The sequence below is a fragment of the Passer domesticus genome, chromosome 3 (genome assembly GCF_036417665.1).
Source record: "Passer domesticus isolate bPasDom1 chromosome 3, bPasDom1.hap1, whole genome shotgun sequence".
In the NCBI taxonomy this organism is placed as follows: Eukaryota; Metazoa; Chordata; class Aves; order Passeriformes; family Passeridae; genus Passer; species Passer domesticus.
Window position 1 is genome coordinate 93,463,094 of NC_087476.1, and position 17,987 is coordinate 93,481,080.

General features: G+C 37.0%; 1 protein-coding gene across 7 annotated transcripts in view; it reads right to left on the minus strand.

The window, feature by feature from the left end:
* THADA (THADA armadillo repeat containing) overlaps positions 1 to 17,987 on the minus strand; it is a 216,324-nt gene that overhangs the window by 96,592 nt on the left and 101,745 nt on the right. For 5 of the 7 annotated variants that reach the window (XR_010359212.1, XM_064414399.1, XM_064414401.1 and 2 more), the window contains 2 exons: positions 5,153 to 5,242; positions 3,653 to 3,784 (listed from right to left, as the gene is read on the minus strand). Coding sequence is in view for 6 of the 7 variants with exons in the window: in XM_064414399.1 (XP_064270469.1) it covers positions 3,653 to 3,784; positions 5,153 to 5,242 (222 nt within the window). In the remaining variant the exon portion in view is untranslated. Of the gene's footprint in view, positions 1 to 3,652; positions 3,785 to 5,152; positions 5,243 to 11,714; positions 11,740 to 12,818; positions 12,853 to 17,987 lie in introns of those variants that run through there. The other 2 variants (XM_064414403.1, XM_064414402.1) reach the window with 2 other exon arrangements.

Genomic DNA, 17,987 nt, shown 5'->3' on the forward strand with positions numbered 1-17,987 from the left:
AAGACACAACAAACTCACAGAGAGCCTCAGAATTCATGGTCAGCTGCTCTGCTTGCTAGGAAGCTAAAATAAACCCAGAACAATCTACTTCCAAAACTCAGAGATTATAAGAATTTTCTCTCTCCTTCCCTAAACAGTCTGTTAGGAATAGCTACAGGGTTTTTAAATTTTTTTAAATTAAAAAATGACAGTGCTCCCTCCTGCAGAAAATTCTTCCACACCACACAGAGTTTTGTTTTCCTTGCATCTTAGTGTCCATCATTAACTAACAGTCACAGTGATTATCCATGTACAGCAACAACAAGCTCTCAAATGCAAAACCAAAACCCTGTCAGTCCAGAATGGTGGATGGAGAAGGGTAGAAAGGGAAAGAGGACAGCTGTAAAGTGCTTCCCTCTGCCACGCACCCAGGTCCCTGACTGGAAACAGCATCAGGGCCCTTGGGAATTTAGCTCCTCCATTTTGCATGAAGACACATTATAGATTACAAAATTCTGCCCAAGAAAACAGTGTCTATTTCCTAACTCCGTTAATTTCATGGGAAGAGATTCACATTTCTTGCAACATAACACACCTAGAAGCAGCACTGCTTTGAAATTTGCTTATTTGCTGAAGTTTTAAAGAGGAAATTTCATGAAGAATTAAGTTTTGTCAAGGGGAAGCCAAGGCACATACATGCAACAAGGTTTTAAAACCTTATACTGTTTGACATTTTAAAGCTAATTTAAAAAAAAACAAAAAACTTTCTAAAAGATAAGAAGTCACACTCTTAAATAGAGTTAGACTTCAAGCAGTGAAAAAGTATTCAAGTTAATAAAGCAATACCCATTTTACTCCTTCAGAGCATTCAGCCCAGAACATTTAACAATAAACAAACACTCTGTCAGTGCCATGGTACAAGAGGACATAAGGTAACTCAATTCTAGATCATTCTGAAGAGATTACAGGTCTTTGAAAAAGGGAGAGGGAGGCAAAAGGGAGGTTATGTTTTTGTTTCATACTTAAAACATTACCTCCCGATTACCTCCCTTGTTAATCAAAAACATGCTGTACATTCTTTCATCTTAGAAAGTAACCATTAAAACAGACCTATCTAGCTCTTTAAAAAAAAATAAAAAGTGAGGTAATAAGTTGTGAATCAAAGAGTTCCCTTCCAAATAAAACATCTGCAGGGGGAAAAATAGCTTAATAGAACTTCAGATAGGTAATCAAATGCCCTAGTTCAACAGGGAGTAACAACTATGTGCACAGAGATTGAGATTTGTCCTTGCAGCATTTAATCCTGCTCATATTGTGCAATTCATCTCGGCACGGTCAGAGCAACCACAGCTCTACTCCCACTAGATGGAAAATTCCACTCGAGCTTAAGAGAAACTCTTCAAAAGCCCAACTTGAATTCTTTCTGCTCAACCCAGCTTTGCTCACAGAAGTGCTCACTTGCTTGCAAACACAATATTCTGTTCATCTCAGTGCAACAAGTCAATGTCACTTCCCTGCAGGCTCAGCCCTGGAAGGGGTAATTAAGGCCATGTATGGGTCACATTCACCTTTCCTCTGTCCTCACCACATCACTGCATCCCTCCCTGACACTGGTACACCATCCTAAACAGAAATCTCATGGTAAGGCATGGTATGGCATGGCAATCACGTGTTATCATTGCATTGGACTACCATGTAATTATATGTATACGCAGATGCTATAGAACACAACATTGCACTGAGCAATTCAAAGGAAGAGTTTATATACACAATTCAATGACTTGGTACATGGGGTCTTTGGCACCAGACCCTCTGATCCTCTCTAATAGGTTACTTCATTACCACCTTCTGAAGAACAACCAAATTAATAGGAAACAATTTTATTTTTGTTCATTTGCTACCGCATAATGAAAAATAGGGAAATAAAAGGGAAAATAGCAATGTATTTGTTTTACCAAGATAAAGCATCCCTGCATATTCCAACAAATGCAGTCAGAATGAACAGAAAACACCCATAGCATTCAAAGAACAAGGGTGTAAGAATTGCAGACAGAAATACAGCCAGCAACAACACACTGAGCTGTATCATAAATACATTTACCTCTGCAGAATCCTTGGTATTGTCCCCAGGAAACCATAAAAATTTCAATACTTTGCTAAGTAATGAGACAGAAAATGCACATCTGTACACCCACCTACAACTTTTTGTCACAGTAATTTTATGCTACTTTTACAGCTACATCCCCAGCATTTACTACCAAAATCAATGGAAAGGAAATGCAGAAAATTGCATTTTCTGCAATCATTCCTCTTTAGGAATACATTTAAAGGAAAGTACGTCCAACAGTACGGGTCTCTTAAATATTTCAGGTTCTTTGTTTAAAGATTTTATTAGGGTTCTCCCCCCACATCTTCTGAATGAATTTAAATAACCTTAAGATAATAAGCTAGGTCACTGTCATTCTGCTGGTGTATGTACCTTGCAAAAAGTAGTGGTCATAACAGAAATAAAGACAAAACTAAAAAGCTGTAACCAAAAGCTTATAAAAACTTAATCTGTTGGCAATAACCAAAATTATGCTGAAAACCTGCATTTAAAAAAAACCAAAACAAGCATTCTCCAGTGCATTAAAAAAAGGCATCAAAACAGAGCCAATTACTGATGTAACAAATAGTTTCAAACATTTCTCCAAAAAGCTTTTAGGATTCAGATATGGCAGAAAGCCAAACATTTTATTGTTAAATACAGTGTATTTAAAAACTCCTACTACAGGTTTTTTTCCTTTCAGAAGCAATTGCAACTAGTATTTATTCTTGAAAATTCATTAAAAAATCATAAAAGGCAAGAGATACATCACATCTGCTGTGAAAACAAGACAGACAGAGATGCTATTTTCTAACAAACAGTAGTTTAAAAGAAATTGAAAGATCTTCGAATAACAACCTTGTCTTGTTTCACTACCAGACGAGCAAGATTAAGCATGGAAGTTTCTACTGCACTGAAGCTTTCACAGAGATAGCAGGACTTCCTCTCAAATATGGGTGATGCTCATTTCTCCCTACCCACCACAGCTTTGACTCCCTCATGAGGCTCCTAATCCCAAACATGAGGCATACAGAGTAGCAAAACATCTGCTGAATATCTTCCTGTAACCACCATATAAATGAAAGTTACACTGTATAAATATTTGAAAAGTCATCTTAGAAACACATTAGATAAAGGACAGATCCATATCTTTATCTACCTACATATATTCATGGATGGATATGGAAAGAGATACACACACCTGCAAATCTATATATTAAACATTACATTTATGTGTTGCAAACAATTATTCTGCACGACTGAAAAAACCCATCAGAAACTTGCATAGAAAATCTTGTATTGCTAAAATCTGCCAAGCTCATCAGTTTTACTCTACCCTCTCAGTGGCAGCAGTGATGCCACACAGCATTTGCAGATGAAGATTTTTCAAACAAGTCATACAATGATTTACATATGTCAATATTCTTTCTAATTCTCCAAGACAATAATAATATAGAAAAGTACAACTAACAATTCCTTTAAGGACTAAATCTGAAGACAAGCTTAAAAAGGCATTTTATTTAAAAAATTCTGAAGATTCAAGAAAGAACTCCCATCACATTAGAAACCACTACAAAATCACCTTACCTTATAACAAAGGGGATAAACGGTGCTGTGCTGAGCGCTGAGTGAGAGCCATCCATTGGAGATGGATACAGTCTTCCCAGGATTAAGAGCAAAAGAAACAGGCTTGGATGGATTTTCAACTCTTCAGTTTCACTAAATAAAAAGGTGTAAGAAGCATCTGGTGAAAAAAAAAAGCATTCTCCTTCATGCTAGACTTAAGCCTCTTTCCCTCAAAATAGCATTCTGCATCTCTGGTTCAAGGAGTTATCCTAGGCTGATCATTGCATAGGAGTGCAAACCCTGCTGGGATCAAATATGGCATCCAGTTCTTCTGCAGGGGACCCCTCTAATGAAGACACTCATTGCTGTATTGCCTTCACTTTCCCACATTATTCCAAGCCTCCTTTATTCCCAAATGTGGTGAGCTGCCTTCATTTTTTAAATAATATTAAAAACCCGCAGATAAGGTTTTTCTATGAACAGGAATAAGATCTGAGGTACAAAAAGGTGGTTTAAAAAAGGTACTTTTATGAGTTTGAAAGGAAACGTGTGTTGAAGAAATAACATGTTTTACCAAAGAATAGTTCATGTCATTGACACCAAGGGTCTACTATTCATATAGTAAAAACAATCAGAAAACCGAGTTAACATCAATACTTTTTGATTTATTTAACAACTAATAATAAGATACAAATCTTAATCCACATTGAAAATGCATTCAAGACTAATATTTCAGACAGCAGTTTTCAATCTTTTTCAACTGAAAAACTTCCCAAAATTTGCCAGTGATGACAGTGTCACCTTTTGTAACATCAGGTAGAGTGGACTGCTGTGCAGAATATACATAACCTCTTTTCCTAGAGCAGAGGCTGCAAAACATGGAATGACTGGTGAAGCTCCTGCTTCCTAGGCCCATTACACAGTCAGCTGAACCTCACCCATAAATCAGCTGCTCAACTTCCACAGTTTATATCATAGCATTTTAAAAAAAAACAAAGCCAGCACTGGTTTACTTTAAAAGTTCGTGAACCTGGAGGTAACAGCGTCATCCCAAATGGTATCATCTGCATTGATCAAATTGTAGCTCTCAGCCACCATTTGTGGAGTCTTTAAAATAAGATCAAGGACCTTCCCCAGAGTCAGTGTGCCACAGGCTGGAAAGTGTTCATGTGGTGTTACTTGAGGCCTACGACCCCGTATCACTTAAACATGCTGGGAAGCCTCATTTTTAAATGTGAAACACTCAAACACCCGGGTTCTGTTTCCCTGAAAAACATAAGTTCCTTAACATCTGATCCTAAGAACACAGCAACTCTTAATTAGCCAACAGTAGTTCAATCTTCAGAGACTTAATGCAATGTGCCATACTTAAAAGAAAAAAGCCTTAGCAAAAACATTAGAACTGTATCATTTCAAGAAGCACTGATGTATACAATGGCACTAGGGTGTGTATGTGACACAACTCTATTTAACCTTTTCACTTCACTTTGTATCTCAAAGTTTTCTCAGACATCATCTTACCTGTTCAGAGTGCTGGTTACAAGCTCTAACTGCTTGAGAAGGAAAGGATAAAGACTCGGAAAGCGAGAGAAAAACTCTCTTCCTGTCATTCTGCAGAAACAAATGAAGAGGCATCATAATTAACATTCTGCAGTAACTAGTTACACTCAAAGCATCAGTTTACTTGTTGTATTTTTGATGCTCCAGTGAAGCTGGAGAGGCAGAAGAACCATGCACACACAATGAACTCTCAAATAAGGCATACTGTTTTCATCAAAAATAGTGATAAGAGTGTAGTTTACACAAGTTAAGGAACTGTCTCTAAGTGTGCTTACTGACACTTTGTCAGCTAAAATCAGGCCTTTCTGGGAAAAAGGGATCTTAGCCACTTAATCACACTAAAAAGAAAAAGATACAACAGTTTAAATACTGACAGTATTTTAACAATATTCTGGTTGAACAAGAGAAGACACTTGCTTTAGCATGGCTTATGTTCTAAATAGCTATCAGAACACTTAGTAGACATGTACTAACAGATACAGATAACTAGCTTGCTTATACTACAAAGCACCTCATAATAGTAATTCATGGAAGATTTGTAAAATGCAGTGGCAGAAGAGTCTGAACTTCCATTAGCTCTCTTTCCACAGTGCTGCTTCCAGCACATGGCAGTAGTGACACTGCCACATTTCTGCTTCATTAGATGGAGCAGCAACGTTCAAAACAGAGCAATGTCCAAACACCTCAGGAACTCATCCCCAGCCAGAACCAGTAGGGCGGCGCAGTTAAAGCTGCAACAGCAAATCAATCCAAGCTAAAAAGACGAAAGTAAAAATCTTCTGTATTTGTTTTACAATCTTTTCATCAGATAAAGGATGGCTTCATGGTTTATATGAAACCATTCAGCATCACTGAAGCAAGAACCACTTGAATGTTACCGTGGGGAAGCTTTAATTAGACATAGATGGTATGAAGATTAAAAAGACTTCCTTTAAAAATAAATAAATGAAAAGCCATCATTTAGAAAAACAAAGCCAACTGCAGAGTTTGCTTGCCACAAGATCAACCAAGATAAATGTTCCATGTTAGCATGACTCCAATGCAAAACTTTCAATAAGCAGACAGATCCAGGTTTGGAAAAATAACACAATGAGATGGCAAGACTGAATGTGCATAAAAATAAGAAGACAAAAAAAAAAAAATCACGCACGAGTAAACAAGCACATGGCAAACATCAGCACAGCTCCTTCCAGAACTCAGCTAACATAACATGCCTCAGCCACAGGCCACAGAATAAACACAGCAAAACCAGACTGTTAGGTGGAAACAAATATTCAAAGAGGGACAGGAAACTTTCCCAAGGAACTTAAGAAAAATTCTGTGAATATATATACAATATAGTGAACTGCTAGAACTAAAAGCAAGGAATCTGCAGTAGTTGTTATAGCTACAAAGAAGATTTCAGATTTAAAAATTACATGGAAGCATTAAAACTGAATTAATATAAATTGAAGCACTAATGAGGACAGCTCAAAGACATCAATATTGGTAATAACTGGCTATTTAAGCAGAAGACACCCATGCATTTTTTTCTAACAGTGTCCTCAAAAATACTTCAATTTTTTTGCACATAAAGTATATAGCAAACTGAAGATGCAAAGCCAGAGACTGCACAAAATCTAGGATCTAGCATATCAGACAGCCCACCCTACTGAATTTTCCTATGTAAAACATTAGGAACTCAGTATTTAAAAAGAAAGTTCTGTCCAAAAATGCTGTGACATCTCCATTTCTTGTGCTACAGAGTGCAAAAAGCAGAAGCAGAATTGGGGTCAAGTTTCCTATGGAATAGATGGCCACTGCTTAGAAATTTAAGAGAAGACTACATCCAAGTAGCACAAGTACTTTTAACCAGGTTTCATTTTAATACATTTTTAATGTATTAAAAATTCAGCAGTCACATTTGAATCAATATTAAATAATGGAACAGAGTATCTTTACAAAGCCTCAAAATTCTTTGCAATTAGCATGGTTTCATAAATCTTTTTGACAGCAAAAGAAAATTATAACTACTGAAGAGGGTAACTTACATAACCTACATAACCTCCTACTTGCTTTACTGCTCCAGAGCTTATTGACAGGAGAAGGCACTCTAACTAACACCACCGATAGGCAGTATCTGCAGAGAAGATGTCCACAGGCATTTTCAGAAAAAAGAAGACACAACTGTCTGAGAAGACTTGAAGGGCCTCCAGTTCAGAGGGGAAACAAGAAACACTACACATTATCAGAAGTGTGCTCAAAATACAAGACATTAATTTAAGTGTGAATCCACTGCTTGGGGATGTCAAGGCAAGGAAATGCACAACCGGAAATAAGAAGAAAGCAAAACAGCTAGACAGTATGGAACAGAGGAATTTAGTTGTTTCATTTTTTAATGCTGACCATGCTTTTTGCTCCTGGAAACATGTACACACAACTATTTGTGTACTGTAATTGAGAGTGGAAAACAAAAAGTATAATGGTTCTGCTCTTCAAAACTGTTCATGACACTAAGCCACATATTTTATATTCATTTTATCAAAAAACCATACTCCTTTAAAAAACAAATTCTAGCACTTTGAGATATGTCCTATGAATGTATTTGTATCACTAGCATGCAGGCATGTACATATGCACACAACATGAGTTAGGCTTTACAGGTAATAAGCTATCCATATCTTTAAAAGACAAATCCCTGACATAGCGATAAAAGAACATATCAAGTAAATGTGGACTAAAACAACCCAAAAGCCACTGCCAACAGTCTTCATTAAACAAACTTTTTCTTTCTATTCTACAAAAGATCTGTCGGGGACAATAGGTTTAAATTAAAAATACAGATAACTACCTTCCCATTAGTCACTGACATAGTTCAAACACAGATTTTTGGCAACAGTGCTACCATAATTAAACTCTTAAACCAAACATTCTTCAGATCACAAGATTTTACATCTACTCCCCCTAAAATGTGTTTATTAGAGAAGTAACAGAGAAGAGCCTTAAGATATTACTATTTTACCCCATGTCCAGCTGAAACGATTTTTATATTGCTTCAGAGATCATCTTCAACAGTACGTTCAACCACAGACTCAATAATAGTATTTTCTTTTTTCCTTTTAGTAACTCTAAGAAGAACAATTTCACAATCCAGAATTTCAAACAGGATTACTGAGACCCAAACAATGAACTGGTGGAAGGTTATTTACTGAGAGAGGGAATAATGAAACAAAAAAGTTATCAATGGGCCAATGATGCTTACTATAAAATCCCTCCTCCCAAATGTAAAATGTCATTCAAGTACATAATTAAAATTATGCTTGATGTAGAAAGGCTGAGAGAGAAACTAATGGTAGCACTAATATTCCACTAAATTCACTTACACAAATAATTTGAAGAACTGTATACATGCAGAATACTGCAGTACTTAAGAAAATGCAATATTTATGTCTCAAAGAATTTCCAGTTTAGCAACGATAATGTTTTTTCATGCAAGCAATTCTGCACAAAAGCCAGATGACAGAGTACAGCCCATTCACAAAAGGTTTCACTTTGATGGCTAGACACAGCAGTCATGGTTTAGCACTCAGAAGACTGACTGAAAAAAGAATGTTTATGTAGAGAGACATACAACAGTTTCTTTGCCATTTTCATTCAGGTCTCCCCAGCTGAAAAGATGTTCCATTAACAAGAAACAGTAATACAGAAGTATCTTCTGTACCATGTCATACAGAATCAAGCTACACCCACCACTCCTAACACTTGTCTGTGTGCCCTTGAGCCAAACTCCTGCTCTTAAGTAGATTCTAGAGCAGGCAAAAGTAGGAGGGGGGAGAAAAATCTTCCACTGAATATAAATGTCCCATCAACTGTCAAGAAGTTACTTTGAAGGCATGTGATGATAGGAAGGACAGAATTTAACAGCTAGCAGTAAGCACTTGGAAAACAACTGAATCACAGCTAAGTTACAAAAAACCAACTACTGCTAGGGGTAAAAATAAAAAAATAAAACTCAAAGCAGACTGTAAGTCTATGTAAGACTTCAAGGGAAAGTCTGGTTTAAGCATGATACACAGTTTAGAGTGCTGATAATGCTTCTTCAGAAAAGACACAAAAACCAGTTTTACTTTTTCTGAAATAACCTAACCCAGAAACCCTTATTATACTCTTGAGTGTCAGCAGTCCTCCCATTAATTTAGCACCAGTTCTTTGGCTTTATCACTTTTCAGAACAGAACCTGGAGAGCTTAAATTAAGCCAAGAATCATGCGCTTTAAAGTTTTCATGTGTTTTGCTTGTGGAGATGTCAATAACATCAAACTTCTAGAACCAATTCATAAATGCTGCTCAAAAAGACATCTCCAGAGATTAAACATTGTGTTTGTCTCACTAGCAATTTGATGCTACAGAACTCTAGGGTTGACATCTATGTTCATTTAATTAATGTCTTTTTACAAAATATTCCACTTTTATATGTAACAAGTGGGTGGATTATTTAACTGCATTTTAAAAATACATTTAAGAATAAAACCATGGATGTTGCAGAGTTCTTTTTAAAACTGTACTGTACACTTAAGAGAATGCTCCAGGAGATTAAAATTCTGCTGTGACACTGGGGCATACATATCATTTTACTGTGACGTGTCAGAGATTAGCTGCTTCTGTTCTTTCATTTATTTTTCAGAAGAATGAAGCTTTATAACCTTGTGGGCTGTTTTTAGTACCTGACATGTAAAAGAACATCTGCAGCAAATATGTTCATATTTGAGTATAACATAGGTGAGATTTAGAGACAATCTTCTGAGGGCAGCAAAGGTTTCTGGTGCTCTTTTTGAAACACGAATATTGCTAACATCTCGTGTCAGCTGACAAATACATGGTCAGATATTTGACAGGGAAAAATAACACATTTAAAAATAAAAAATAGAACTGGAATGTGAAAAAATATAGACAAGGCACACTTAGATCAGGACCAAGAATATAGTTTCCATGAAATTACAGAAATATTTTTAATTGTCTCCTGTAAAACCTACTCATGTTATACCAATCCTTACACTGGAATCATGAACCCCATGTCAGATCATCCTTTATGTTAAAGAGCAGTAACGCAGAAAGAGAAGCCAACGTACTCCTGGCACTGCAAGGATAACTGCTGCTGAAAGAACTTGAAAACCACGACACACTTTGGCAAAACCGTCATTCAAAATGACAGATTTATGTAGACAATATACATTTTACATATTTGCTTCTTCTGACATCACTGAAGTATGAAAAAAATCCCACAATGCAACTTAAGTAGGCTAACCTGACTAGACTAGGTTTTAGTTGCCCATTTTAACATTTGTGTTCTTTCCCTGACCCTTATCACTTATTAAACAGCTGGATGCTGTCTCAAAGAATAGGAAACCTATTTCCCTACTAACAAAGATAGATTTCAGAAGCATAAACTCAAAATAAAAGGGAAACTTTTTATTTTTTAACTACATGGAAAACACCAAGAAAAAACATATGGCAGATTGATTTATGCTGAGTTTATGCTAATTTCAGACATGCTTTAAGAATTATATTAATTTTTTGCTCCTTTAATAGGATTAAATTATATGACAATCATCTCACAGGACAAGTATCAGCAATAAAGGTACAGAAAACAGAAAGGTTCTAGCAACAGGGGAAGCAAAACTCAGAAGAATTTACTATATTTGATTCAAAGGGTAACTTTATCTTGTATTTTAGAACACAGCAAGACAGCATAATATTATACAGCTACAAAGGCAAATATATAACATTTTAAATTATTCAAAAGTGGTAGGAGATTAGCAAAACTATAGATTTTGCACCTGGGATGAAAACCAACTGGATCAGAAACTAACAGCCCCAAGGGAAAAAAATATATGGGTTGCAGTGAATGCCAAGGGCACATCCTCACTGCTCACAGGGCAAAGCACACATGGGAATGTGCCCATTAGAATGAAAGCAGCAGCAGATCAGTGAGGCTGCACATGGAATCCCCCAGCACATTCTGGGTTGTCAAGTCCAGAAGAGATCAGAACACACAAGAGAGGGTCCAGCAAAGAGCAGCTTAGATGGGCATGGCCTACAGAATATGCCCTGTAAGAAGAAGCTGAAGGAGCCAGGTTTGTTCTGTTGGACAAAGAGGAGGTCCAGGGTACATCCAATAGCAGCCTACAACCACCTGAAGGAATTAAAGACTACAGAGATGATAATTTTCTTGCAGTAGCTGCAGAGAGTACAGAAAGCATCAATGGTCACAAATCATAGCCTGGAAGTTTTAAATTGTGCAGGGGAATGAAGCACTGTTCTCAGAATAGTTATGAAATGTCCTTGAAACTTTGGAGGTTTCAACTCATCCAAAGACACCACTGACCTGATGTAGTGTTGCTAGCAGTAATACTCTCAAAGGGAATCAAGAAAACAGGACAAAGAGATCCCTTTACAGTTTGTATGGTTCCACTTAGCTACTTCCCACTCTGCCACCATGGTTTTAACATTGCTTTCTTAAAAGATCAATGTTTTTCTTGTCTTCCTGCATTTGCTGGCCATCACAAGACACTGCAAATACAGTAAAAAATAGATCCTGCTCAGAACAAAATTCTTGTTTTTATTTAGTAACTTAGTCTCTAATTCAGCACAAATTATTATTTTTGCCACATTGTATGACAGTATTTAAAATACTAGCTTGACGTAGAAATAAAAATAATCGCTTACAATTTTATTTTAGAAGTAGCATATATTTATGAAAGCTCTTGATTAATAGATAATTTTGTTTAAAGAATATACCTAAGAGTTAAATTCCTAAAATCACATACTGTCTCAGGACGCGTGACAAACTACTTTCAATAAAACATTTCACACACAAAAGAGAATTTTAGTGCTGCCTCAGAAGGCAAAATGGCCATGTAATTTTGTGGGAGGCCACAATGAAGCCTGGAAAAAACAACTGTAAAAAAACCTGGTGTCATGCATTGGCTAATAAGCCCAAGAGCAAGGATACAGAAGATTATTGCATACTTGTTTTTCTAGACCTAACATGATACAGGACACCTCTTCCGTGACAAAAAGGCACAGCTTTTCTGTAGTCTCATCAAATCTGTTACAAAAAGGAATTCAGACTTCGTTTCTACCCCACATGAAATAGAAAACACTATGAAGGGGAAAGAAGCGTCATCATAAAGATGTGAGGTTTGGACCTTTAATTAAGATGTGGTGACTCTGTACCTTCAATAAATCTAACATTTGTTTTGTTAGTAATTAGAAAACACTTAAATCCCAGAACAGTAAGCAAAATAGTTTAAGTTCACTGACTTGAAAAAACATTCTTTTATGCTACACAGACTTAAAATAAATACTTAAAAGGAACTAAGAATACACCACTATATCTTGGTTTTCATTTTCCTTCAGATAGAAGTGCTAGAATAAACATTCGTACTAGTTTACGCTGCTGTGTTTTTATGAGGCTAATAACTGAACTGCCAATCAAAACCTGTATAAATACAGCAGTTAAATACCTTCTGCGTTAGAGGCACTTCTATTTACAAGGGAGCTAGCCAAGATTTCTAAAGGACTGCATGGTCTGGTTTGCTTTGATCTCTCGAGCACAAGTTTCTTTATACCTCCTGTTTTGCTATTTATTACACTCTGTGTGATCAGGTATGGAAAGAGCACCTGCACAGAACAAAAAAAAGTCAGGAAAAGTATGACTTAAGGGGAATAATTATGCAACACACAGTTCAATAAAGTAACTTGTGAAGAGCACTTCTACAAGAGCACTTTTGCTGTGATGCTAGATAAAGAAGTATGCATAAAATGGGCTCAGAATAAAAACAGGGGACCAGTTAAACCCAACTTCACAGATACAACCTGGCACCTACAGCAACACATCAATCACTACTCAACTTTGATACACATAGACAAATGTACCTTTATATATATGCATGTACATAAAACTGCATCTAAAACTGAGTTGAATTATTCTACATATAATTACTTTTAACAAACTTTTTTTAGGACATTGAACTGTGCATATGAGTATATGTACATACAAATGTATGTACACAAAAAAAAGGTAACTAGAATTAAGAGATATGCATATATGTATCTAGAAAGTTTCAAAGAATTCTGTTCAACCACTGTCTATAACACTATTATCTTTAGTCTGTTACCACAAATTTAGCATTGTTAATTTCAGCTCCAATAATCCACACACTCTCTCTGGCAGTAATCTGTGAGGAGTAGCTGCTTTTTACTTAGCATAGCGAAGTTAATGAATAAGGGATATGTATAACATGCATAGATCCAAACAGAATAATTACCACCATTAATACTAATGAAAATTTTTATCACTACAGCTGAAACTAAATTAGCTACTCATGTGGCTAGTTTACATTCATTTTTGTTTTATGGAATGCATTTTATTCACTTGGTAGAAACAAACATTAACATGATACCCCTAATTTATTTAAAACAAGTGAATGAACTGGAGTTACCTTGGTCCAGCACACATATATTTTAAGGATGTTTCACTTTGAGTAAACTTTCATTCAGGTAATTTTACTATGTTCATATTTCTATTTTCTGGTGCTGACTTAAGACAGGGTGTTATGAAGATACTCCATGTTCAGGAGAGCAGAGATACACATTTGCACAGCAATGATTTAACTGTTTTAGATCCCAGAAATGTGACTGGGATTAATGTGGGTTATCGCTTTTCTGACTCTGTATAGACAAGGTAAGATCTTGAAGTAAAAATGGTTCTGTAGATTTTATGTATTTTATCAAAAAGAGAAAGACAGACACTGTGTTCCTAAAACCAGCACAAATCATACAGACAGAGTATCTTCAGCCTTGACAAAAAAAAAAATCCCTATTTTCTGCTACAGGGGATTTTAGAGTTTTAGTTTAGATCTGCAAAACAAACAGAGTAATTAAGGCAATAACACAGAGGGAAACAGATTTGTTTAGGAGTTTGTTTTCGATTTGTTTCTGTTTCTGCACAAAACTTTCATAAATTTTACTTTCAACTTACAAGTTAATAGCACCTTATCATCATTATTCTTGTTATAAAGGCACTTAGGGAGCCTGTTCGAAATAATGTTTAAACAAGCATATTGTTATTGAACTATTAATCAGCAAAAGCCGTAACGGTTATCTGAGTCAGCCTGAACTTTTGCATGTTTTCTTGAGACAGTTCTAAGATTAAGTCTTCTAAATCTGTCAGAGTCAATAAAAAAGAGAGCCAGAGTATTAAAAACAAAAAGTTGAACAAAATGAATGTGGCCTATTTTTGGCACACAGAAGGGCACGGGGTTCTTTTTCTTAACAAAAAACCCCTTCACAAGGCAACCTACTGCAACAAATCCTTAATAAGTACTTTGAAAGCATTCACCAGAACAACTGAGGTGCCATGGAGAGAACAGGCTGCAAAAAGCGATACAGAAGGAGCCAGAGGAAAAGCACCAGAGGCACTGAGATGGCTCAGTCACCTCATGAAACCTCACTGTCACTGACACAGTATTTCAACTGAAGAGCTGCAACAGGCCAGCGCTGCCAGAGAGAATCCGCTGGGGAATCACTGCCGAGATCCAAGATAAGCAATCCCAAGGCTTGCACAGCACGCAGGCCAAGAGGCACAGAGCTCAGCGAGGCCAGTCCTGTGAACGGGGCCGTACGTGCGCATCCCTGCTGCAGCCGGCACGAGAGGCTCAGCATTCCTGGAGCCACAGCCGTGGTCACCACCCCTCACACAGAGCTGCACCTCAGCTGGCACATGGGAATTCTGCCACTGGTGCATCTCCAAGGTGGCAACAAGCATTTAAGGTCTGGAGTCACTGTGAGCATCCCCTCCAGGGCACTCACCTAAGAGCTATCACATTTTACCACGCTGATGTGCCACTACAGCCTGACCACCGTTAGTACCACCAAAGTTTCTTTTGGCTTACCCCAAAACAGGACTGGCCACTCCTCTGTGGGCAACACTTACCCATCCCAGAAGTCCTACAGAGCTTAGCATGATCCACTGAAAATGTCTAATAAGCTTGCTATTAAGATTGACAAACCATCCTTGATGTCAGACAGACAATTCAGGTGCTACATTAGAAGTACTGGAAGCGTTAGCCTGCCAGGAGTGGGATCTGCAACAGGAATCATGTACATACAATGCAGTCTAAGTACTTGAATCTAGAAGTCAAAAGGAGTTTAGAGAAAAGGAACATAGTATCAAACTCATTTAATTTAGGGATAATGTTATGAAAAGAGAGGTTTGCATGAGAACATTCACTTTTTAGTGCTTTCTTCTAACTTTTCACAGCATTAAATGTGATTCTTTATGGTCTTAAAACCTTAACATTAAAGAAAAAGCATATAATTTAGAAGAAAAAATAGACCAACTTAAGTGTTTTTAGAAGTTAAATTTGATTTCACTCAGTGACCTTCAAGTGTGCAAGAAACCACTTACTGAGAAGTGCTGAACACTCAACTTGCAATAAAAACAAGGAAAGCAGAGGGCAGTCATGCATGTTGACTGCCTCACAGCCAGCAGGGCATCTTCATAAACTGTTAACATCTACATAGTTCTCATCTTATTATAATTAAAAAATTAAGTTTCCCCCTTCCAGAGTTTGAAGTCATTAACATCTATTGACAGCTATAAATTAAAATAAAGACAATGTAGATGGCAAGAAAGGTTTTCTTTCTTTACAAATAGATCTAAACCAATGGTGAAAACATGGCAGCACTCATACTCAAATTCCAGGCAGCATGAGTCTTAACTCCACAGAAAATCTGTGTTGACTACAAAATATTTTCCTGCATGTGCATTATCCCTTCAGTACACTATAAATACATAGGAGCTTCCCTCTCCCCACAATGCAAATATATACATATATACACTAGTTTTGAAAAGTAAAAATCATCAGTTTGCACAGTACCATCTCAGCCTTGCTTAAAACCCGGGCTTTTAATTAAAGAGTTGAAGCTTTTCCTTCTTGAAACCTCCTCCACCACAGGTGAGAAGCAGAGGGAATTCTCCCATTTCACACTCTTTCTTTAATCCCAGCCTAAACTTGAGGATGGCCTCTTTTCCTAAGAACTCTGCAACATCTGCATTCAAAATCAAAAAATTTCATTTTCAGATAAACCAGGATGATCCTTTTATATTACCATAAAGACTGAAGCTTGTTCTAATGTCAAATGGCAAACTGCCTCAAAGGCAATTCCTGATCGTGCTTCTCTCCTTTGGGATGGGGAAGAAATCAAAAAAAAAAAAAGTCTGAAATACTAAGGATTTTATAAGATTCTCATCAAATATCCAATGACAAGAGTGTTGTTCACTAACAAGCAGTAACAGCTTTAATTGGCATTGTACTACAAGATATCTGATATATATATGCGTGTGTGTGTGTGTGTTTGTGTGTGTGAAAGTACCACTATTTTTGCTGTAACTCCTTTGGAAAGAAAATAATTCCTCTACGATGAGAAATTACATTTCAAAATTAATTTCAGTTAACTGCACATGTAAGTTACTCTAATTTTCATTTTGATTTTCAGGTCTGCATTAACTATCATAATATATACAGTTTCATATCAAAACATCCTAATTTATGTGACACTGAAACTACAATGAACTACAGCAAAAATCTACTTTAGACGATTTGCAATCTGTAGCAACACACTGATGAAAACGAAATTACCATGAAAGAAACAGAACTATGAAGCACACACTACACTCCAGCTTCTTTGAAAGTGCATGGAACAAACAAATCTACACTGCAAATCAACTGCACAAGAAAAAAAGAAGTAGCTATTAAATTAAAAAAAAAAATCATTGCTGTCCAAAGTCCTATTCAATCAACTGACATTAAACCAAGCACAATACTTGTGTCTTCAATGGGCCCCTCAGGGTGGTGCCTCCAAGAGAGCTGCAGAGGAACTTTTTATAAGGGTGTGTAGGGATAGGACAAGAGAGAATAGCTTTAAATTGACAGAGGGCAGGATTAGATCAAGTATTAGGAACAAATTCTTCACTGTGAAACACTGGAAGAGGTTGCCTAGAGAATTTACAGACACCCTGTCCCTCAAAAGTGTTCAAGGCCAGGTTGGATAGGGCTTTGAGCAATCTGGTCTAGTGGAAGGTGCCCCTTTCCATGGCAGGGGCGTTGGAACCAGCTGTTCTTTCAGCTCTCTTCCAACTGACATCATTCTTTGATGCCAGAGCAGCCAGAGGGAGTACGTGCCTGGAAGCTGGGACCCTCACCTGAGTCACTGCCTGGGTGGAGGGCAGATCCCAGGACACAGTTCAAGTGCTGAACAGCAGTGGGGCTGGGGCACAGCTCACAGCTGATCCCACCTGAGCCAGGCAAGCTAGGATGCAGGCACAGCAAGCATGAAGTGTCTGAGTGCACCAGCACAAACACCTGTGCTGTGAAGGGCTTGGAGAAGAAGGGTATTTTCTCTAAAGCACACCAAGATGCATCTGTGCAGAACACACTTTCTGTAAACAAATATCAATGGGCACAATGCAAAGACTTCTTTCCAAACATCCTCAGTACTTTGAATTCAAGTGGCTAGAATTGCACTCCAAGTCTTGTAGATTTTAAATTATCATAGAATTTAAGAACATTGTATTGCCAAATCAAGTATATAAAATTTAAAATAAACCCTCTACAAGGAAGTGGTAACTAGGCCATTTTACAAATATAAGTTCTCTAAAATTCAGAACATCATTCAGCCAAATATACACACATACACGTACATACAGACACTACTGCACACACTTGCAGCAGCATTAGAAGTTTTGATACAGT